General features: G+C 35.7%; 1 protein-coding gene across 11 annotated transcripts in view; it reads left to right on the plus strand.

Annotated features, from left to right (window-relative positions):
- Positions 1–23410, plus strand: part of PDLIM5 (PDZ and LIM domain 5) — a 216444-nt gene that overhangs the window by 118886 nt on the left and 74148 nt on the right. For 3 of the 11 annotated variants that reach the window (XM_063603832.1, XM_063603833.1, XM_034958926.3), the window contains exons 4-8: positions 2690–2732; positions 4959–5377; positions 14007–14024; positions 14586–14758; positions 15433–15469. In XM_063603832.1, coding sequence (XP_063459902.1) covers positions 2690–2732; positions 4959–5377; positions 14007–14024; positions 14586–14758; positions 15433–15469 — 690 coding nt within the window. Of the gene's footprint in view, positions 1–2689; positions 2733–4958; positions 5378–14006; positions 14025–14585; positions 14759–15432; positions 15470–16018; positions 17311–23410 lie in introns of those variants that run through there. The other 8 variants (XM_003829906.5, XM_057302108.2, XM_055111633.2 and 5 more) reach the window with 5 other exon arrangements.

Genomic DNA, 23410 nt, shown 5'->3' on the forward strand with positions numbered 1-23410 from the left:
TCCTTCTGCACTCTTGAGTGCTCACTTTTTTCCTTCTAGAGTTGCTTTGTTATTACAGATTGACAACTTTGCAATTAAAGTGATTAATGATGTACCCTAGTGTTTATGGGTCCCAAGGTCAGTGGATCCAAAGATGGCCATGCTGTGGGAAACTTAGACAAGAGCTCATCTCATAGAAGATGAGGCAAACACCCTCCTTTTTTTCTGTATAATTGTTTGCGAGTTAAGTATATTAGATGCTTGAGGGAGTCACCAAGACATAATGAGTAATGTGCATAATCTTTATCATTCTAGTTCTGTTGTCTAGTTCCTCATTCTTAAACACTAATGCGAACATTCGGAACCTTATTAACTAAAAAACATGTTATTTTATAAAGCAGTTTTAGGAAACTACATTAATTAGTTAAAAATATACCTTAAGTATAACACTGCATTGGGTATTCAAAAGATGCAGTTTAGCTTGATTCATTTGCATCTAATTCTTGATAAGACTGCTGTTTATTTGTGGCATAATTTTTCCTATACATTATTCTAACCGGTACATCACAATTTTAGTTTTTAATATAGTCAGTTATCACTTAAAACTCCTTTCAACTGTTCAGGTAGAGGTTTTGAAACTGGTTATAATGCATCAGGGATTTTTATTTTGGATACTACTTTTACAAAAGTCAATCAACTTCGAATAGATTGTTCTAGCCACATTGATGGCTTTGTTCTTTGAATTTCATGAACTGAGGATACTACTGGGCTGAGGCACTGGTATATCACCGTCATGGCTTACTCCTGAACAGTGGCTTCACACCAAGGAGGGTGAACAATAAGAAAATTGTTGAGCCCATAGCACAGAGCCGTTGCCAAGATCTCTCTCTGCTGGTTTGAAACTCACACTACACAAAAGTGACTTGTGATGATCACTGTAGTTCAAAGGGGATCTGTTATCCCATTGTATATTTGCCAGGATTTGAAGAGAAAATGTAGGAAGAATTTTTTTTCGTAATTGTACCTCAATTTTTTAAACATCCTTTAAAAATTATTGTTTTTATGTAATCTATGACATTGTTAAAGTAAAAGATGCTCAATATTTGTCGAAAGAAAAGGAAGACAATTACAACAATTCTAATTTTGAGAAATAGGTTTCCTTATTCACTGGAATCCACTGTTCTTTACTTGAACTTGTTTCCTTTGCTCATTATAATAACCCTACAAGCTAAAAGAGAAGTTGTCTATTAAATAGTACACATAGAAGGTTGTGCAACTGCACAGAGTGTAATCTGTATTGCAGTAACTGAATATTAACATCCATTGCTACCTCTCATTAGGTTAGCCAATTCTCAGTGCTTGCCATAGCTAACCAAATTAACTGTTTTTGGAAAATTCAGTTGCTGCTAAAAATGTTGATCAGAGTTCATTATTAGATTATACTCATAGAGACCGAATATCCTGTGCTAGTGTCTTCTGTTTGTGATCTGTTCTCTTTAAAGTAAAACAAGCTCATGGTTTATAGCTTAAAATGATCATCACTTAGTATTTACCTGCTATGCTTACATTTCTTGAATTCTGTGCTTGGTGTGTTATCCTCCAGCTAGTGTGATATGAGTGGAATCAAATTGCTACTGGCATATTAAACATAACATATACCTTAACACTAAGTAAATAGGCTTTAAAACATTAGAGGCTTTCCCAGTCATTTAGTTCCTGTCCATGGATACAAACAGTATATTGTTATATTTAACAGTGGTGGGCCTCAGCTCCATCTTAAGCAATTTACCTCCACTTCTTTTGAAGTTTCTTCTCTGAAAAATTGGGATAACCATAGGTTTTACTTGGGTATGGTTAAGATTATATGAGCTAATTGCTCCAAACCAATTATTGTTACTGTTGAGCCCATGCTAACCAAAGGCACAATAATAACGTAGTACAAAAAGCATATATTTAAAATAAAAATTAATTTGAATTTGGAAATAGTCAAGTTATATACATGGATTTTTGTCTTTTTCTTCACTCTCTCTTTTCCACACTTACTACTGATGACCTGTTACATTCCAGACACTGTGCTGATACAGACACAGATGGGGCATGGTCATTGCCTTCTCTGAAATTATAGTCTAGTAGAAGGACCTACAGTTTACTTTTAGCAAATTAAATGTATTAACTTGCATAGACACTTGAGAATAGGAATACAGAATAAATATTCATTCATTGACCCAATTCAACTAGAATGTATTCAGCATCTTCACAGAGACCCAATATCGTGTGGATGTTGTTCATGGATGTTAGGAGAAAAGACAGATACTGTTGGAGATAGGAGTCAGATTAGATGGTTGAGGAGCCACTCAAAGATCAGAAGATCATGTTTATTATACTTTACCCTTTTAGGTGGGGGGTATCCTTAACGATTAAACATGGGTGCACTCACAAACAGGATTGATGTTTGTCATTCCTCAGTTGAATTTGTAGAGAACCAGAGACTGCTATTGAATACCTAGTGTGTAAAATGTTGAATCTTGCAGCATTTGACTTACATGAATGAATTAGAAGATTGTGAATAGTAAAAACTATGAATTATGAAACGATAAATTCCAGTGATTCAGTATATTAAGGCTTATAATAGTAAAAATTTCATTAAGAAGTCTGCAAGTTTATAAAAATTCATTATTTTTTTTTTCTTTTTCTTTCTTTTTTTCCTCAGAGCATCTGCTACACCCAAGCCTGAGCCGGTTCCTGTTCAAAAGGTGTGTTTTTAAGCTAGCACCCAGAGTATCATTTGATTGTCCTTGCTGAGCTACTGTAATTCCCATTTCTGTCTCAGACCATACTGACATTCATTTAATTTATAGTCTCAGTACAATTTTCCTTGTAGTTCTTTTCCTTCAGAGATCAGTAGGGAAATGGAGATCAGCACATACCATTTGTAATTATACATGTTATAAAACATTATTTCCAAAGCCATATGTTACAATAACTTATGTCAGATTTCTTACATTTCTATTCACTTTTGATGTGCCCATCTTTATCCAAATCCTTATATTTTCTAAAGAGAATAAATAAGTGGTTACTGAAAATTAATATCACAATAAGTCTTTAATAACATTTTATTAATAAGTGCTTAATTACATTTCAGAGTATTCTTAGGTTATTGGCAGGTATCCCTCTTCTTGCATATATGTCTTCAAAATAATTTCAAACCATTATTCATATATATCTGTTTTATGCTTTTTGGGGGCTTTCTCCCTAATTGTATCTGTGCCTATTTATTGAACTACTTATTATACAGATTGAGCATCCCTAATTAGAAAATCCAAAATGCTCCAAAATCCCAAACTTTCTGAACACTGACATGCTCACATGACCATTGCAGCATTTCAGATTTTGGATTCTTGGATTAGGGATGCTCCTGCATTCTACAAAGATTCAAAAATCTGAGAATATCTGAAATCTGAATGCTTCTGGTCCCAAGCTGTCTAAATAAGGGATACTCAACCTGTATTGATTCGTGTGGGCACTAAGCTACTTATTTTTCTCAATTAGTTTTCTTCTTCCTGTAAGATGAATTGAGGCTGCGCGCGGTGGCTCACGCCTGTAATCCCATCTTTTTGGGAGGCCGAGGCAGGCGGATCACCTGAGGTCAGAAGTTCGAGACCAGCCTGGCCAACATGGTGATACTTCATCTCTATTGAAAATACGAAAATTAGCTGGGCATGGTGTCGCGCATCTGTAATCCCAGCTAGCCAGGAGGCTGAGGTGGGAGAATCACTTGAACCCGGGAAGTGGAGGTTACAGTGAGCTGAGATCACACCACTGCACTCCAGCCTCGGTGACAGAGCAAGACTCCTGTCTCAAAAACAAAACAAAACAAAAAAAAGATGAATTGAGATTACCTTTTTTCTTAAAATTAAACAGTAGAACCACCATTGTATGATTTTTCAAAAATTTGATTTTTTCTTTTGATATGGTAGGGTGGAATAGGGATTTATTCTTGATCTGAAGTCTAATGCTCTACCTCTGAGCTATCCCCCCTCCTGGGATTTATTCTTGAATGTTGTAGAAGCTTAGTCTGATTTTGTTTAACTTTAAATATGCTTTGGAATAAGGATTGGCAAATAAAAATTCGGCTAATTTTAGGAGGAATTGACCTTTCTTACTAGTTGTTTTTTCTTTGGCTGCTGACGATGGGGAAATATTGAAGATTTTTTTTTCTTCATGTAACTATTAAATATTTATTTTGGAAAAGGAAAAGAATTTTATTCTATCTCTGAATCATATCTTAAAACATTCAGAGAGAGAAATGGAGGTGGATTACAGGAAAGAAAGGATTTTGTTTTATTTGCTTGCTTTTTAAAGTTTTTTTTTTTCAAATTCTTTAAGATTATTAATTAGAGTTTGCACATTCCTGAGTTAGGTGAAAATTATCTTATTCCCTGTGTTTTTTGTTTTTTTAAACTTAAAGAGTTAGAAATGTGCTGCTCCTTCTGCGTGAAACAAATGATTCCACTCTGGAGAGAAATGAAACATGTTTGAAAAATGGGACTATGGGCTTTGAAAGATGGAAAGATGGGCTTTGGATATTTTAACATAAAAAACACCTCAGTTAGCAATGTTTTGTTTATTGTAGGGTGTTTAAACATTTTTCCTTTGGAATATGCCTAGGTTGACACTGATGAGGGGCTTTAGGCTTTCTGATAGTTTTCCTGCTGTATTTCCGAAATATTTTGAAACTACTTTCATTTTTATTTTTAAAAATTATACCTAATGTGTGCATCTGTGTTATGCATGTTGGGACTAGTTAGCATGCATGTTATGCTTTATCAGCCCATTGTTTTTATCTGGAAACATGATGTTTGAGCTGCTAACCTGATTGTGTTTGTCTTTTAAAAAATCAGCTCTGTGTTCTTTTCGGTGAAATATATTTTGCATGTGTTTGGTGTGGTTTTGTGTATGTTTATTTTTGTTTTACATAGGGAGAACCTAAAGAAGTAGTTAAACCTGTGCCCATTACATCTCCTGCTGTGTCCAAAGTCACTTCCACAAACAACATGGCCTACAATAAGGCACCACGGCCTTTTGGTTCTGTGTCTTCACCAAAAGTCACATCCATCCCATCACCATCGTCTGCCTTCACCCCTGCCCATGCGACCACCTCATCACATGCTTCCCCTTCACCCGTGGCTGCCGTCACTCCTCCCCTGTTCGCTGCATCTGGACTGCATGCTAATGCCAATCTTAGTGCTGACCAGTCTCCATCTGCACTGAGCGCTGGTAAAACTGCAGTTAATGTCCCACGGCAGCCCGCAGTCACCAGCGTGTGTTCCGAGACTTCTCAGGAGCTAGCAGAGGGACAGAGAAGAGGATCCCAGGGTGACAGTAAACAGCAAAATGGGTAGGTGGCTAAGGGTGCTTTCTGCTCTTACTAAAACTCTTCTTTCAGGTAATTTCCAGGAAATACTCTACATTTCTCTCCCCCAAAACCAACTTTCTTTGAAGGAAGGGAGATGAAGTATTATTTGCCTCATTAACATATGGCCTTTATATACATAGGGTACTTTCTGCAAAGCAATTATCACTTATTCAAAAGCTACTTGTGCATTTTGACATGTTCTGAACCAGGTAACCTCTCTGTAACTCATTTTTTGTAAGTCCCGACACAGCATTGAGCAGCTGGCACTTGTAATGCAAGGCAAATCTTGAATCTTTCTTCCTCAATTTTTTCATTCTTTTAAATAGGCCACCAAAAGTTCAAACAGTGGTTACAGTTGCTGTCACCTTACACAGCTCATCGTAAGGAGAGGGGAAATCATGAATTTGTAAGGGTTTTTTTTTCTAGGAGGTAATCTTAGGAAAACCAGTCCACTTTTGACTCATGTCTATATGTGAAGCATTAGCTTAGAGCAGAGAGCTAACAACATTGTTTTCAGATAAGTTTAAGTTAGAATTTATTCTTTAAAAGCAGACAGTAATGAAACAACAAGGCATGCTTGCAAAGCATTAGAAGCAAATTATAAAATACTTTCGTTGTAAACGTTTTCTGAAATGAGTAAATTTAAGCCATTGGACACTAAACATACAATGTTAGCAGAACACTTTGAAAATCTGTTTCTTATCGTTTTTCCCTTTTGGGGGTATCTTTTTATTAAAAAAATTGGTTGAAGTTATTAACTTATTTGAACTACACATAGTTATAAGATCACACATCTGTTTTTCAGCAACCTTCAATTATTTGTTTATTTTTTTTAACACTTTCGGTTCAAATATAATGTTATCAGATAGTCAGAAATTTATGTTGAGGAGCAAGGATTTAAGTTGGCCGTGTGAGAGGTTATGTACAGTATCTTTTTTAAAAATAATTCTTTTCTATAATGTAATCCTACTTGCAAAGAAAAAACTAAAGAAAAGAGAGAGAATAATGATGGTCATTTTATTGCTTTTGGAATTCAGGGATGATACTTTAAGGCAGTCATTTATGTAAAATCATTTTGATCAGATTTATTGTGACAAAAATGTACCTTAAAAGGAAGACAAAGGGAAATAGTCTACAGGCCTGATGATTTTTACCAATGCCAGTTCCCAGGAAAATATAATTAAAATACTTGTGTGGATAGGTCCATTCTCTGAGATAATCCCTTCTGAATGTTAATTCCTGTAATGAAGAGGCTGTGCTTTCTGTAGCACTGCTGCCATGGCAACTTTGGGGCTTTGAGAGAGAAGGTGGCAAAACTCCAGGCTGCTGCTGAGAGAGGGAGAGCAGGAGCTCTAGAAGAACAGCTCCTGGGCTGTACATACGGTCTTGAGGTTGCGGGTGGCTTTCTAAAGTTCTGATATATATATATATTGAGGAAAACTAGTGTCCTTCAAAAAAGAATGTTATTTTTTCTTTCACGTGAGGAAGAGAAACAGTATGGAGTGTTCAGGAGTGTTTGGTCGTAATCTTTTTTTTTTTTTTTTTTTTTAGTATGTTTATTTTAAGACAATAGATTTTCGAGTAATCAGAGTAGATATCCTGCAAAGAAAGATGCTGTCTGTCAAATGCAAGCCACACAGAAGACTAAAACAGAAGTTTACTATGTTTATTAAATTCCAAGTTCAGTAGAAAAACATCCATTGAAGGAAGTGTCTTAACTAAAATCTTTTCTACTATTGCTTCTTGAAATCTCATAAAAAACTCTTCTTAATAGAAAGTTGTAGAGGTAAAAGCAAACAGGTTATGGAAAAGTACTGCATTTAAAACATCTGAAAATACCAAGCTTAAGTTTTGTGTTTTATAAGCACAGCTTTGGTGATAAAATTTGAAATGATTTAAAGCTTATTATTTTTAAACTGAAACTAGGCAGTATTATAGAGCCTTTATGATGGCTTCTTAATCAATTGGCAGTGTTTATTAAGCACATGCCTGCTGTCCAGCACTGTGCAAAATTCAGGAGAAAAGAGATTACTACATATTTTGCATCATTTTCAGGCAAGTTACTGCTTTGCATTTGCAAACTGGGTGTATTTAAAAATAGCTTGATTTCAAGTGTCTAGATATTAGGACAATAAAAACTTGATTACTCTGAAAATAAAGTGTGTTGTCTGTGAAACTCTGAGACACATTGGTAGCGCCCTTTCGTTCACAATATTTAGATTGAGAAATAAAAATAAATTACACACTTTACTAGTCAGTGATGTGTCATTTTGAAGAGTAGGTGTTTTGTGCTATTAATGGATGCATTTTTTGCATAAGTTGTCAAACTTTTTCTGGAATCAGTGTCAAACTTGTTAGTATTATATTTCCCAGATTTTTATAATGTTGCAAAATACCTACAACAAAACTCTTTTAAAGTTGAGAGTTGTTACCTTATATTTATATTAGTTATTTTTTAATTTAAAAAATAATACATACCAATGACCAAAAATTTAAGAGTTCAGAAGGATGTAAAGTTAAATGCTTAGGTTGTCTTTTTCCTCAAAGCACCAGGAGGACTATTAGTTTTTAGTTTTTAAGCTAGTTTGATAGCTATTCCACACAAATTTATATAGCATTGATAAACAGACATAAACAGATGCTTATTAATGAAGCATCATTACTAAGAAATAATTAGCTGTTCATCCTAATAGCATGAAATCTATACATAATGTCGATATTTTTAGAATATTTTAAATTAATAGTCTGTAAGCATTCCTGTTCCTTCTTATGAGTAAGGATTAAGGCATGTTAAGAAAATTTAAATCTTTCTTCTGTATGTACAAATTATTGGTCATAGATGGCTGTTTTCTTTACTACTCCCCTTACTCTACTAAGAGCCAAATGGGACTTTATATTTCAAACTGGAAGGATTGCTGTTTTGCATCAAGTAGTTTAAGTGATTTACCTTTTCCCTTTCCATATATCCTTGCATTATAATGTGCCACTGCTTTCAAGAGGTAAGTCTTTTAGTATCTTATAATAATTTTAATTTTGTTGGACTGAAATTTCTTCTAACAGCTCCTGTGTGATATTTTGAGGAACCTGGCCTTGGAAGATTAAAAAAAAATGTTGTGGTAGTAATATTTTAAAATACTTTTCTCTTTGCAGAAAACACAAGTGACAAAGTTAGTATCCACATTACTGGAGAGGAAATATGGTGATTTATATATGAGTAAACAGCATGAATGCCTGATTTTTGCAAAATTAAGTTAAATTTTGCAAAAGAGCTGTAATTTAGAATAACCACATTTAGTATTTTCAGTAAGCTTGGTTTGCATTGCTATGTTGTGGTGAATTGCTTTATAGTAATAAATAGTAGTGTTTAACATAAGTCATAAAATGTATGTGGGTTTTACTATGTATTGGTTTAAAAGAAGCAGTGCTTGGGAAAATGTAATTTATATCAGTCAAGACTGGTAGAACACAAAGATAGAAGAGAAAGCATAAACATTTATACCACTAGTGAATAACATGTAAAACTGAGTTGATGTCCAAATCAGTGTCAAAAGCTGATGGTAAAGTCTCTTAAGAACCTTTATGATTTTTCTAGAGTTTTAATTCAGTGTTGCTGGCAGGTTCAGACCTCTGTATGTACAGTTGTGTGTCAGTGGATAATAGAAAGTCCACACATCTTTGAAATTCGTTAAGAGAGATAAATACCAACTGATTAAATGTCACCATTGGTGTAGATGTTGGGAATCACTGTGGTATAACTTTCAAACCTCACTTTTGTGTTCCATTGGTATTGACACTACACTGGCTCATGATTACTAGCTTTAAAAACAGGCAAAAATCACATTAGATAAGAACTTAAAATAATTTTATTAATTAACTTATGGTTATTCTGAACGTGTACTAAAAGTTTTTTTAGCATCACACCATAAAGTAGTATTGGAAATTCGAAGTATCTATCTTGGGACACATTCAAGAGAATTAACTACTGAATTATCAGAGCAACTTCATTCCAATGTAGTTGTGGTCTCCCTAATTGAACAGTTTTATGTTTTTTATATATAGGAATATTGCATACCAGTGTAAACATCCCCAAACCCTGTTTTATGTTTTGTCCATTTAAAGTTAAATTTTTCTGGACGGAGACTTAGGCTAGTTACTAGATTCCAGTGTAAAAATGTTAGACTTGTAAAGGGGGAGAATGGCGTTTGGAAAAATAAACATTTAGGTTAGATATAATTTTTTTTTAATTCAAGATTAAGATTCATTAATCTGTTAGGTATTTCTATGCATTGTTCTAGGTGTTTCTAAATGCATTATGTGATTTGAGTCTTTAAACTCTCATGCCAAGAGATTACATACCTTTCTCAAGTCACACATCTTATAATTAATAGAGCTAAGATTTGAGCCTAGGTCTTTTGAAGCCAAATTTTGATGTGCCTTTCCCTATATCATCTGCTTGTGACTTGGGCTTATTTCTATGGCTTTGAATTAATATTTATTCTTAATGATTATAGAATTGAATTGAAGCTATGTGAATCAATTGATGTGCATATATTACAATTAGGTTAGATATTCCCTTTTTTATTTTGAGCGGTTGGGGAATCTATTCCAACAATAAACCTGTATTTGTGTAGTTTTCAAAGTGCCTTCAAATATGCTAAACATAAACCCTTAGAGGAAGTCTGAAAGACAGAGAAATTGTCATTGATTTCACTGTTGAGGAAAATGAGGCTTCTGTAGATTGCAGTTTGCCCAGGGCATGGGGGAAAGTGGGCAGCACAGCCAGTATGAGAAACCAGATCACCTGGCTATCATGTTAGCACATTTACCACTGCTGTGTATGATGGACTATTCCATTTGGGCACATTTTCTAAAATATGTAAAAATATTTATTTGACATACTCAAATTGTTACCTTTAGGTTGAAATCAGTCAACCCTCCACTTGCTGCCGCTCCACCACACCATTGAACATTTGCCCCCATTTAACTTCATATTAATATAAAGCATTTTTCCTAAACTTTAAAATGTTTAAATATACATCTAAAACTCAGCTCTGTTCAGGATGAGGTTATTTTGCAAAACTGTTTCCCTGCTACTTAAAATAACAAGGCAGAGGAGAGAATGCTGTGCATCGTGGCTACAGAAGAGTAAATACAAGCAAACTATTGAGATCAACTTAATCCTGCATCTCACCCTCACTCAGTGTAACTCAACCCTCTGAGTTTATGAAACTGATTTTGACATGTGGAAATATAGCAACACTGACCAGTCTTAGCCTTAAAACTGGTAGGCAGTTTTTCTTACTATGTTTATAATGAATTGTTACTTACTCTGACTAAACATCATTGCAGAATTGAATAATGCTACAGTGTGTTCTTTGGCAAACTATACAGTTTATACTTTAGTCTTTTCTATCCCTACTGTAATATGAATGTGTTGTTAATGATTCTGCACTTAATAAGCTATGTGAATGAATTATGTTTTGAGGTTCTTCCACTTCAGGTGTCACTAACTTAGTTCCTTTACCATGTCTTATCAGACACGCCTTCTGGGCAATAATTATGTCACTGATAATACAGAGCTATGGAATTTCCACAAATCACTTCTGAAGTTACTGGAACTTGCTTGTGAATGAGGGTGGTATTAATGAGGGACAGGAGAGAGTAAGAAAATTGAGTGATAGCTCATTATTTATGATCCACTGTGCTTCCTACATTTTTCATCATAGTCGCTACTAAGAAACAAGAAAAATTTCAAATGGCATATTATTCTTTTATAACATATGATTCAGGATAATTCATGTGAGAAATTGTACTTGCTATTAATATATACTTCTGTTATGTGAGACTGAAAGATTTTTCTCTTATTCTCTTCTGATTTTAAGTGATTCTAAAATGATCTATTTCTACATTTTACATCTGATTGCTTTCTGTCCTTTGTTAAGAACATAATAAGAATTTGGATTCATGTTTAAATGATTTTTATAAAACCTTGTCCTTTTAAAAAATAGTGGATCTTTCAGTCACTTGATACTTGAATTAGCATTAATACATAAAATAGTTTTCAGTGTTTTGTGGGATGGGGGAACAAAACTGTTGTCTTGATTATAACAGTGTAGTAGAATTTTTACTAACATTTGTTCATTTTTTTTGTCTGTGTTTACATAATTATTTTGAAGCATGATGTTTGTGTAACATCTTCACTGAAAATCATTGTTTTGAATTTTATTTCATTTTCTTTTCTTTTTCTTCTTTTCTCCCCTCTTTGTCTGTTGTTCATCTTCCGGGGAACATCAATGTCTTCTCTACTCTATCACATCTTTTTGTGTGTGTGTTATTCTTCCCTCAGTAACCCTGGCACTGTGTAAGTACTTAACCAATGATTCACTTTGTAATTGTCTCTGTAACTTTCCTTCTTGCTTTCAATTTAATACTACCAGCAAATTTTGTTAGGATTTTCTCATTATAAGAATTTTCAAAAATGTTAAGGAGCATAAGAAGCATTTTTTTATGCTAGAGAATTTTGTATGCATCAGAGGTATGTTTAGAACACCCACACTTCTGTAATGAAAAACTTAGTAAGTTAACCTTCATTGAGATGTAGATGAGTATTATGGACAGTGTATACCAGAGTTAGAACTGTAGTTTGGGCTTTCCTTTAGCTTATTATTATTATTATTTTAATGTCTGTATTTTGAAATAAATTACTTGCTCCTGAGAGTAAAGTTTACATTATATCCCAAATGCATTTTTTAAAATAAAATTATTGAAATTTTTCTTTTCTTTCATCATGGTCATCACACTCTGGAGTTTCAGAACCAGAAAGCACTAAATGTTTAGAAACTTTATATCATTTGACATAAGACCTTAAGGTGTGGTAAACAACACAAAGAATCTAAGGGGTAGTGTACTTTTTACAAGTGTGTCATAACTAAAAATACTACTTAGGTAGTGTCATTCTATTATTCGTGATATCTTAGCTTGACACCATTGTTTTGTTTTTAGACACCAAACCTTTTATAGAGGATAAAATAGTCTTACACTTGAAATTGGCATCATTTAAGAGCAAACTACACTCAATACTTGTAGAGAAATTTAAAACTATAATAAGTTTAGTAGCTCAATATAAAATTTTTCAAGGACTTGCATAAGATAAAGAGTTGTCTGTTTTATGGCTGCCAAAGGCAGTGTGTTTATGAAGAAATGTATGCTTATTTCTTAATTTTAAAACATTTTGTTCATTTTTAAAAGAACTAGGTTTTGTTCAATATTAGTGGAAGGTCTTTTAGATGTTTTACTTGTGGAATCATGATATTACCATATTACCATAAGTTATAGTATTTTTCATGATTTTTTGCAAATGTTACTGATTTGTTATTTTGTATATGCAGATTATTCATAGTCATAGAACATGTATTACAGTTGATTTTCTAGTAATCATAAAAGAATACATTATGATGATCATTACCTCATGTTATGTACTGCAGAAAGCACTTTACATACATTATGTATCTTATTTGTTCTTAAATAACCCTTTAAGATGCAAGTCTTATTTCTCAGATGAGGAAATTGAGCTTAGAGAAATGACTTGCATAAAGCACACACTGAATCTGATTTTAAAGCCAGTGTTACTAACTGTAATTCTATCCTGTTCTTCACTGGGGAAAAGCTTTTCCATTTTGCTGAGACAGTTTTGGTTATGTAACTATTAAAATGATGACAGTCGTGTGGCCTGCGGATAGCACTATGATTTTCTCACAGTGAGTTGAACCTGGCAGGTGGTGCCACTCACATCTGACCACATTTATAACACTTTCTGTACTCGTATCTTGTGCCAGTAGTCTGCTAGTCCAGATTCATGTTCCTTTTTCTCTTTTGAAATTAAACTCATAGCCTCCAAAAATTTGCATTTGCCCTGTTTTGAGGGGGGAGAAGTGGACACTATTCATGATGCTCAATATATCATAGTGTTAAAATATACATTGCAAATTCCTTTGTATTTATGCCCTTTTGAAATAAAAATGAATGTTCTTAGCAAACTCAAAGTTCTTGAACTCTGTAGTTTACACGTCCTCAGAACAACACAACCTTGTATGTGATATTCAAGAGACTGACTTTCTAAAGAGTCTTAGAGCCAAGCTTTAAATTCTGATCTGTTAATATATATTTCAGTAGTTGCTAATAATGCCATACCTCTTCTTCACTATGCTGATCCCACACACAGCTTTCTTTAGGAGAAGGAATACCTGTACATATGAATGAGAAAACTGTAGAAATAATAGTTCGGACCCTTTTCAAAATTGTATTCGGAATTGCTAGTTTAGCCTCTACTAAACCATACTTGGTTCCTGGGCCTAGTGAAGATTTGATCATTTAATTTCGTGAAAGCCAATACATTCTAGCAGCATATTGATATTAATGGCCGTTGTGAATATTATCCGCATCTGTGTTTCGTATGGCATACAGTGAACAATACAAATAATTTCAAGAAGTTTGATTTTGACTACTATGGACTTTCATTTTCTAGTTGTTTTCTTTTTTTCTTATCATTTTCCTTTCCTTTTTCTTCATGTTGGAAATCTTTCTTCTGCTGCCTTCCTCTGTCAATTAAAAGGAAAATCCCACCTAAACGGTAATCTTTCTGTTGAATACATTCTAATAGCATTATTTTATATTAACATTATAAGTGCAGTTTTTTACTTATAATTTAAAAGGTTTTTTTGTTTTGTTTTTTTGTGAAACAGAGTCTCACTCTGTTGCCCAGGCTGGAGTGCAGTGGTGCGATCTTGGCTCACTGCAACCTCCACATCCCAGGTTCAAGCGATTCTCCTGCGTCAGCCTCCCCAGTAGCTGGGACTACAGGCACGTGCCACCACGCCCAGCTAATTTTTTGTATTTTTAGCAGAGACGGAGTTTCACTGTGTTAGCCAGGATGGTCTCAATCTCCTGACCTCATGATCCACCCACCTCAGCCTCCCAAAGTGCTGGGATTACAGGCATGAGCCACCGTGCCCCGCCTATTTTAGATAGATCTTTTAAAAACTTGAGACCGAATATACTTGCAAAGCAAACTGTTTATATAAAAGGAATATTGAAGATTAATCATATAAATTATAAATAATTTAGTAGAAGATATTTTATCCTTTTAATATAACTTTACAATTTTTAATTTTTTTTTTCTCCTTAACCCTAGCCCACCAAGAAAACACATTGTGGAGCGCTATACAGAGTTTTATCATGTACCCACTCACAGTGATGCCAGCAAGAAGAGACTGATTGAGGATACTGAAGACTGGCGTCCAAGGACTGGAACAACTCAGTCTCGCTCTTTCCGAATCCTTGCCCAGATCACTGGGACTGAACATTGTAAGTGAACTTCTAGGTATCCTAATGGATGAATGTTTTTTTGCCCCAGAGAGTGGCATTGAGACTGATTGGTAGTTGTCAGAAAACAACCCCGAGACAGTTTGCTTTTAAATTATGCTGTGCATAACATGGGTAATATAAATAAGACCCCAGGCCGGGCGCAGTGGCTCATGCCTGTAATCCCAGCGCTTTGGGAGGCCGAGGCAGGCAGATCATGAGGTCATGAGTTCGAGACCAGACTAGCCAACATGGTGAAACCCCACCTTTACTAAAAATACAAAAATTATCTGGGCATCGTGGAAGCCACCTGTAATCCCAGCTACTTGGGAGCCTGAGGCAGGAGAATCATTTGAACCAGGGAGGCAGAGATTGCAGTGAGCTGAGATCACGCCACTGTACTCCAGCCTGGGTGATGGAGGGGCTCTGTCTCAAAAATAAATAAATAAATAAATAAATAAATAAAACACCAGCCCAGGAGAGTAACATTGAAAAGTATAGACGTAATAGTAGTTGTACTAACTATAGTTTATAGCCAATAACAGGCTACTATGGAATTCGTTTTAGTGGCTCCATGGAAGTTGAACATTTGATATTGATTGGTGCAGGTAATTGCTTAAGTGATTTTGAAGTTAAACAAAACAAACTAATATTGGATATTGCTTATTATATTTCAGTGAAAGAATCTGAAGCCGATAATGCAAAGAAGGCAAAGTAAGTTCTCTATCTTTTTGACAATTGAATGTTTTCCTTTCACGAATGGTCTCAATTTAGTTTTTCAAATTGTCAAGTGTAATGGTATGGCATTTCGTCTTTGCAGCTAGAAGCTAAGCATTTAACTTTGGTGCCTTTTGTGTGACCTAAATGTACAACTTGCAGATTTTAAAAGTAGTAGATATTGTCTGGATTTTAAGGCTTGTTTTCCCTAGTATTGAAATAAGAAGTGGGCAGAAGGGTGTATTTTGGGGTGCTTTGCTAACAATACATATGTCTGTGAATGAGCTCGTGTGTTGTCTTGCAGTCACTTTATTTTGAACATAAAAATGTATGTTTCCAAGAGGGATCTGTGGATTAATTGCTATATTTCTAAAAATGCTCTACCCTTAAAATTTTTGCCACTTAATAAAACAGCTATGTGAAATTAAGCTTTTATAAGGCATGTTTTCTGCATGATGGAATTAGTCTAGAACCTTTTTCCTTCTATTTCTTATGACTCTTCTATCACTCTTTTTTTTTTTTTTTTTTTTTTTTGTATTTCCACAGGGAAAAGATACCCCTTCACGTCTTTAGTCCCAAATACACAAAATTACGTGACTGGCACCATGAAGTTTCAGCACGTGCTCTTAACGTACAGTGATTTATGAGCCTTGCCCCCCAAGCAGCCAGCACATACCTTTTCATTTACTTTTTTTTTTCAACTTCATAGCAAAATCTGTATTAAATTTGCCTTATGAAAAAATAGAACTTTTTCTATACTTTTCTAACAATTTCCTATTGTTGTGAGAAAAGGAAGATGAACATGTTTTGTGCTAGTTGGTAGCTCACAAATGTAAAACCAAAAAAAAAAAAATAGAAAATTAAGGGACTAGATCTATTTGTGGATTTGTATCTGTTTTTGTTGTGATTAGGGTAGTAATCTTGGAAAACGAATTATTTTCATAAGTTGAATTTGGTTAGTTGGTTGGTTGATGCAAAGGATAATGAGCAAATAATGTCCTTGTCTAATTTGGAAAATACTTTCTTTATATTATTAACATTTCCCAAGATTACTTTTTAAGTTCATTATTATGTTACATTCAAAGTTGATTGTAAATTATTCTAAATAAGTAAATATAAGGAGGCAAGAATAAACAAAGACTTTATTAAAGAAGAGTGCGTGCATTGTAGATTTAGGTATCTTTTAAAGTAGGTACTATTCAGGATGGCTCTATGAAGAGGAGGAGGTCCAGATTTGGCTCCTGAAAAAGGAAAGAAGAGAATTTTACCCCTATTTGCAATGGAGAAATACAGTATTCTTTGGTTTGGTTGGATTTGCAAATCCTATTTCCTATCAAAGGAAATATCTCTAGTGGATATTTTTAGAATATAGACAATTTCTAGGTATTAACTAATAAGATATGGAAAAGATAGCTTTGCTTTTTTTAATCAGAAGAACATAAAATAAATTACAATATGAATGATTATGAGACATCAGAGAAATATTTTACTTAGTGACGTAAACTACTGTGCACTGCTGCTATTCCTAGGAAGCTGTGTTTTGGGCAATACATGGAAGCTAAATATATGACCAGAAATGCTTTCTGCCTTGTAATATAGTGTATTATATATTAGAGCTAAATTTAGTAATAAATGCATTTTGAAGTTTGGAAAAGTATTGTAATAAAGTTGCCTTTAACTTAGCTTTGTACTTGTTCTGTTTCCTTGAGGCTAGACACAGTGCCATCCAGGACTTGTTACAGTATAACTGGGTAAAATAAACAATTCTCTGACATTTCATTTGGAAATCATTTTTAACTTTGTGAGGTTACTAAAATATGGGTATAAAACATGGCAGGCCAGGTGCGGTGGCTCACGCCTGTAATCCCAGCATTTTGGGAGGCCGAGGCGGGCAGATCACCTGAGGTTGGGAGTTCAAGACCAGACTAACCAACATGGAGAAACCCCATCTCTACTAAACATACAAAATTAGCCGGGCATGGTGGCGCATGCCTGTAATCCCAGGTACTCGGGAGGCTGAGGCAGGAGAATCGCTTGAACCCGGGAGGCGAAGGTTGCGGTGAGCCGAGATTGCACCATTGCATTCCAGCCTGGGCAACAAGAGCGAAACTCCATCTCTAAATAAATAAATAAATAAATAAGACACGGTAAAGGATCATGTTTGATTTTCCCCCTGAATTATTACAATATGTAGTATCCTATGTGAGTAACATAAAATCAGTTGACTATTATGCAACATAGAATTATTATTTGTGTGAAATTACCGCTGAAGGACCTTGCCTGCATTCAAGGGTCTATTTTTATTTTTCCAGGTATTCTTTCACATTAGTGACATTATAGTCTAGTACAACTGCTTGATAATTTGGAGAAACTAACATTAATTTTAGATAGTGATTGATAAAATTTGGCCTGCCAAATGCATTTTAAAAATAATTCTAGGATTTATCTATGCTCATTTCTAGTGTACCTCATGATATATAAGACATCTTTCTTTTGTCATATCAGTTCTTCAGATACTAAGACAGAGGTCCTGCCTGCTTGTGTTTTTATGATGCTGACATCAATCCCAGTTATAACTGTGTCTCTGGCCTCTGTAAGAAAATCTACTTTCTTAGACCAGGCTTTCCTATACCCAGTAATTCTTCCAGGATCCTAAAAGATGATGTCTGAGAGACGATGGAATTAAAGCCTCATAAAAATAAATGGTGTGGTAGAGTAAACATGGTATTTTCCACCAAGAATCCAATTTCTAGAATAACTACAGAGTTGACAGAAAGAAGACTCAAAAGAATTTTAGGTAAATGGGAAAAATTTTCCCTAATACAGACAAGAGAACATGTATAGAGTTACAACTTAAAACAGATGTAGTTAAAATAAAAATTTATTACCTTGCTTAATTAAAAATGAAGTATTTAGTGTTTCATTAAAAGCATAGACTTAGATAAATGGAATGATCCATACTTGAGTGTGAGGATAAATATTCAGCCAGGATCATAAAGGACATTCCATTTGACCCTGTCAGAAGATGAATTCCTGAGTTCAGTGAATCTCCTGGGACATTTTATATTCCTAGCTTAAATGCTAGCCAAAAATTATAAAAGCTTCTTGCAAAAATATTATTGTAAATCTAGTGACCTAATTTATGACTTGTTTTTGTTTGTCTCTCTTATACAGACTTTCTTCATTATAGGCTTGTTTTTAAAGTGAAATTGGGAAGTTGCTCTTAAGAATGTTTTCAACCTTTCTTTCTCTCTTTCTCTTTCTTTCTTTTCTTTTCTTTTCTTTCCTTTTCTTTCTTTCTTTCCTTTTTTTAAATTTGAGACAGAGTTGTGCTCTGTCACCCAGGCTGGAGTGCAATGGTGCGGTATTGGCTTACTGCAACCTCCACCTCCCAGGTTTGAGTGATTCTCCTGCCTCAGCCTCCTGAGTAGCTGGGATTACAGGTGTGCACCACCATGCCCAGCTAATTTTCATAGTTTTTTTAGTAGAGACAGGGTTTCACCATGTTGGCCAGGCTGGTCTCGAACTCCTGACCTCCAGTTATCCGCCTGTGCCTTGGCCTCCCAAAGTGCTGGGATTACAGATGTGAGCCACCATGCCTGGCCTCAACATTTTTTTCTTACAGTGTTTTATTCAGAAGACTGTCTCACACATGGTCCAATGTATTTTTGTTACCTCAAAAATTACAGTATTTGTGGAAAACAAAAGCATTCTTTCGTGCATCATTGTGCCCTTTAGGAAGGCTCAGATAGATAGACATCTTAGAGTTTATTTAATACAAATTGTGGTATTAGGACACAGAGTAGCAGTTCCTTCTTTTTTTCAAAATTATTCAAAAATATAGAATGAATCGATTTTCCCTCCAGATATGTAATTTTGTAATTATTGTGTTTCTGATGTGTATTTAAAATCATATAAATTGTAAATATTTACTCATTGCCAGCATTCATTCTTTCAAATGCATAATTGCTGTATGTGTAAATGCCAGGCACTAATCAATGTACTAGGGATACAGTAATGAATAACAGATAAATGTATAAGGAAGATGATCTGAGGTAATTGTGTTACCAAGATAATAAGTTAATATAAAATAAGTTTGGCTTAGTCAGGGAAGGATTACTTTAGATTATGTGGACCTCTGAGGAGACGACCTTAATGCCAGCAGCTGGGAGTGGAAAAGGAGTCAGCCGTGTGATGACTTGAGGGTGGGGAGACAAGTGTGGAAAGGAGCATGGCAAGAATACAGAACAGAAAGGTCAGTGTGGCTGGAGTCCAGGCTAGGCAGGGAAGTGTCCTAGAAAAACAGAACTCCTGTACATAGACAAAACACTTATATTCCCATTCCTATCCATAGCATTTTAAATGGGAAATTATTATATCATATCTAACTGCTTGCAAATAAAATTAGAAAATGAAGAAGCAGGGAGGTTAGTCAGGCTGCTAATTGCAGTGTGCTCATTTAGTTGGTACCAGCCCTGATTATTAACAATTTAATATTTTTCCTGTTGAGACCCAATGAAGACCTAGAAAAGAGAGGCATAAATATATGTTGGTAACATGAATGTAGGGAACACAAACAGAATATCCTGCAGAGCATACATAAAGCCATACAGAAAATACGAAAACACTTTGGTGTATTACATTTGACATGTGATGCTCCTCACAATAGTGATGAATTTGAGGATTTAGTCTTCTCTGTAAAATCTTAGCTAGAATTGTCTGGACACTTTGCTTTTGTTTATCCCATTCCAGAAAATTCATTAAACCAAGTAAATAATTGCCTTGCACATTCTTTCCAAAATAGGGATCATAGCATTTTTTTCTTGGTTAGAAGTAGTAAGAAGCAGCAAGTGATAAATTCTGGGGTTTAGACTGAGATTTGTAACTCACTGATTACTTTCTGTCCCCAAGTTTCCACTTCTTTAAAATATGGAGTTGGAATCTCTGGTGGACACTGTGCTGCCCACTCATATACCACTTCAGTGGAGGACTTGATACCTCTGCTGATGGGAGTGTCGTAGGCAGACAGCCTTCACGTGCCAGCCCCTTCACAAATCACCTCAGCTGCAGACAGCCCCTCTTCAAGACCCTAGGCTTGGTGGTGCTGCCCACATGCAGTGAACTAATTGATAAGTGGGAAGAGAGGGAAGTAAAAAACCTGGTTATTTCATCCCAATTAAGACCAACTTGGAGGGACCATTCTAGCTCCTGAGCTGCTGTGGTGTCAGCTGAGGCTGTCCTAAGTTTTGTTTGGCAACTCCACCTCTCCTACCCACTCCTGCTTCCTTTTCTGTCCTTTCCCCTTCACGGTTGTTGACCCTAGAGACATTTCTTAATAAGCATCCTGCAGGCCGGGCGCGGTGGCTCACGCCTGTAATCCCAGCACTTTGGGAGGCCGAGGCGGGCGGATCACGAGGTCAGGAGATCGAGACCATCCTGGCTAACACGGTGAAACCCCGTCTCTACTAAAGATACAAAAAATTAGCCGGGCGTGGTAGCGGGCGCCTGTAGTTCCAGCTACTCGGGAGGCTGAGGCAGGAGAATGGCGTGAACCCGGGAGGCGGAGCTTGCAGTGAGCCGAGATCGCGCCACTGCACTCCAGCCTGGGCGACAGAGCGAGACTCCGTCTCAAAAAAAAAAAAAAAAAAAATAAGCATCCTGCATGCTAAGCGCTAAGCTCTGCTTTCTGGAGAACCTGATCTGCAAAAGAATCATATTTTTGTAGACCCCGGTTTAGACCTCAGTTGCACAGGTTCTCTTTTATTCATCTTCTCATCACTTTCTTTGCCTTGGTCACTTCTCATCTTTTCTCCTTAGATCTTCAACCCAGATCACAAACACAGCATTTAGAAGTCTTCAAAGTAAAAGATCAGTTAAGGGAGGACTGAAAGTCATGTGGAAGTCAAAAGGAACATGCATTTACTTTATTTTTTTGCCTTAAATTAAGGATGTTTATTTGTTGACTTCATCACAGGCAGCCTAAGAGTAATGAGCAAGCAAATGTATTTAGAAATCAAATATAATCAGAGATATGTGAATGAAGCAATGAAATGAGAAGCTTCAAAATGGGAAATTAGGATTTACTGAGTAAATGTAATAAACACTTAAAACAGGAAAGCAGTACTTAAAATATTATGATTTTGCATGTTATAGTCTTCCATATATAGCATTTGGAATCTTAAGTATTAGCCATTTAATTTCACTTAATAAATTTTGTTAGAACACATCTGTTTTCTTCACATCCTTAAAAGTTTACTTCTAGTTCTCTCCTGGGGAGATTCTGTTGCTGAGTAGCCTTTGGAAATGTGTAGGCTAATGTACAGACATTAAAAGGAAGGAGGATGCTAAATATCTTGTAATGCACTGAAGAATCCCACAGACTGAAGAATCATCCAGCCCAATATGCCAATTGTGTGCTACTGAGAATGACTGCATTGAGTGTAAATATTCCCTTTTCCAAGTTTTGTTTTGTTTTGTTTTGTTTTTTGAGACAGAATCTCGCTTTGTCACCCAGGCTAGAGTGCAGTGGCGCCATCATGGCTCACTGCACCTCGACCTCCCAGGCTCAAGTGATCCTCCCACCTCAGCCTCCCAAGTAGCTGGAACTACAGGCACACACCACCACACCTGGCTAATTTTTTGTAAAGGCAGGATTTTGCCATGTTGCCCAGGCTGGTCTCGAACTCTTGGCAATCTGCCTGCCTCAGCCTCCCGAAGTCCTAGGATCGTCGGTGTGAGCCATTGCGTCTGGCCTAGATTTTCTTATTCCTTCCCACAATCATACATTCTCACCTACAGAGCGCCCTCTCCACTGCCCCACCCCACAGTAGGAATAATTTTGTCACCTCTGAACTTACATGCTACACAATTTTTACCTCTCATTTGACACTTGCTTTTCTAATTTGTCTTATGGATATTGGTCTACATGTCTTAGGTTTCCTACCGAAGTTTGAGCTCTTTAAAAACAAAAGTCTTAGTGTAATAGTATAAATTGGAAGGAAAAGGCATTCTAGTAGTCATCGTATTTCTTCCTGGATGCAACTGTAGCTGTGTAAGTAAAGGCCTAGCAATTCAATGAAATGACTAATCTTGAAGGTGGTTGTTAAGATTATAAAATTCATCTCTGGTGAACTGTTTCTTCAGTTGGAAATATACTGTTGTCAGTCAGTTTAGGGATGCCACAAGATACACAGATTGGTTAGGTGGGACAGTAGAAACTTATTATCTCATAGTTCTGGAGACTGTAAGTTCTAGGTCAAGGTGCCAGCAGAGTTGGTGTCTGTTGAGGCCTTTCCTCACGGTTGTATATGGCCACTGTCTCACTGTGTCTCCTCACGTGGCTTTTTCTCTGTGGGGGCACAGAGAAAGAGTGAAAGCTCTGGGGTCTGTTCTTCTCATGAAAGCTCTGGGGTCTCTTCTTCTCATGAGGACATCAGTTCTATTGGGTCAGGGTCCCACCCTTATGACTTCATTTAACCTTAATTACCTCTTTAAAGGACCTATCTCCAAATAGTCACATTGTGGGTTAGGGCTTCAACTTATGAATAATGGAGGGATACAGTTCGGTCCATAACATACACTAACTGTCTTTGTATACTAATCCTTATTTTGACAGATTGTCATTTAAGAAAAAATTATTCTTAAGTAGAATCATTGACTTGGACCCAATTGGAAGCATTGTTGTCACCTCTCTTTTGGTGCTTCCTTTTTACCTTTGGATGACAGGTATCTGTCTCCATATTCTCTTTTCTCAACTACAGTAAAAGTTCTTTGAATGTGAGAATTTTAGTATGCCCCACCATGTTTGGTACTAAAAGTTACTAATTATATATAATTGCATATTTTTCCAATTCTCTAATTTTAGGGAAGTTGTTTACAGCGTGGCACACACTATCTCTAATGGAATATAAGTTCGATATAAATATCAAGACATTAAAA

Source organism: Pan paniscus, chromosome 3 (genome assembly GCF_029289425.2).
Source record: "Pan paniscus chromosome 3, NHGRI_mPanPan1-v2.0_pri, whole genome shotgun sequence".
Classification (NCBI taxonomy): domain Eukaryota; kingdom Metazoa; phylum Chordata; class Mammalia; order Primates; family Hominidae; genus Pan; species Pan paniscus.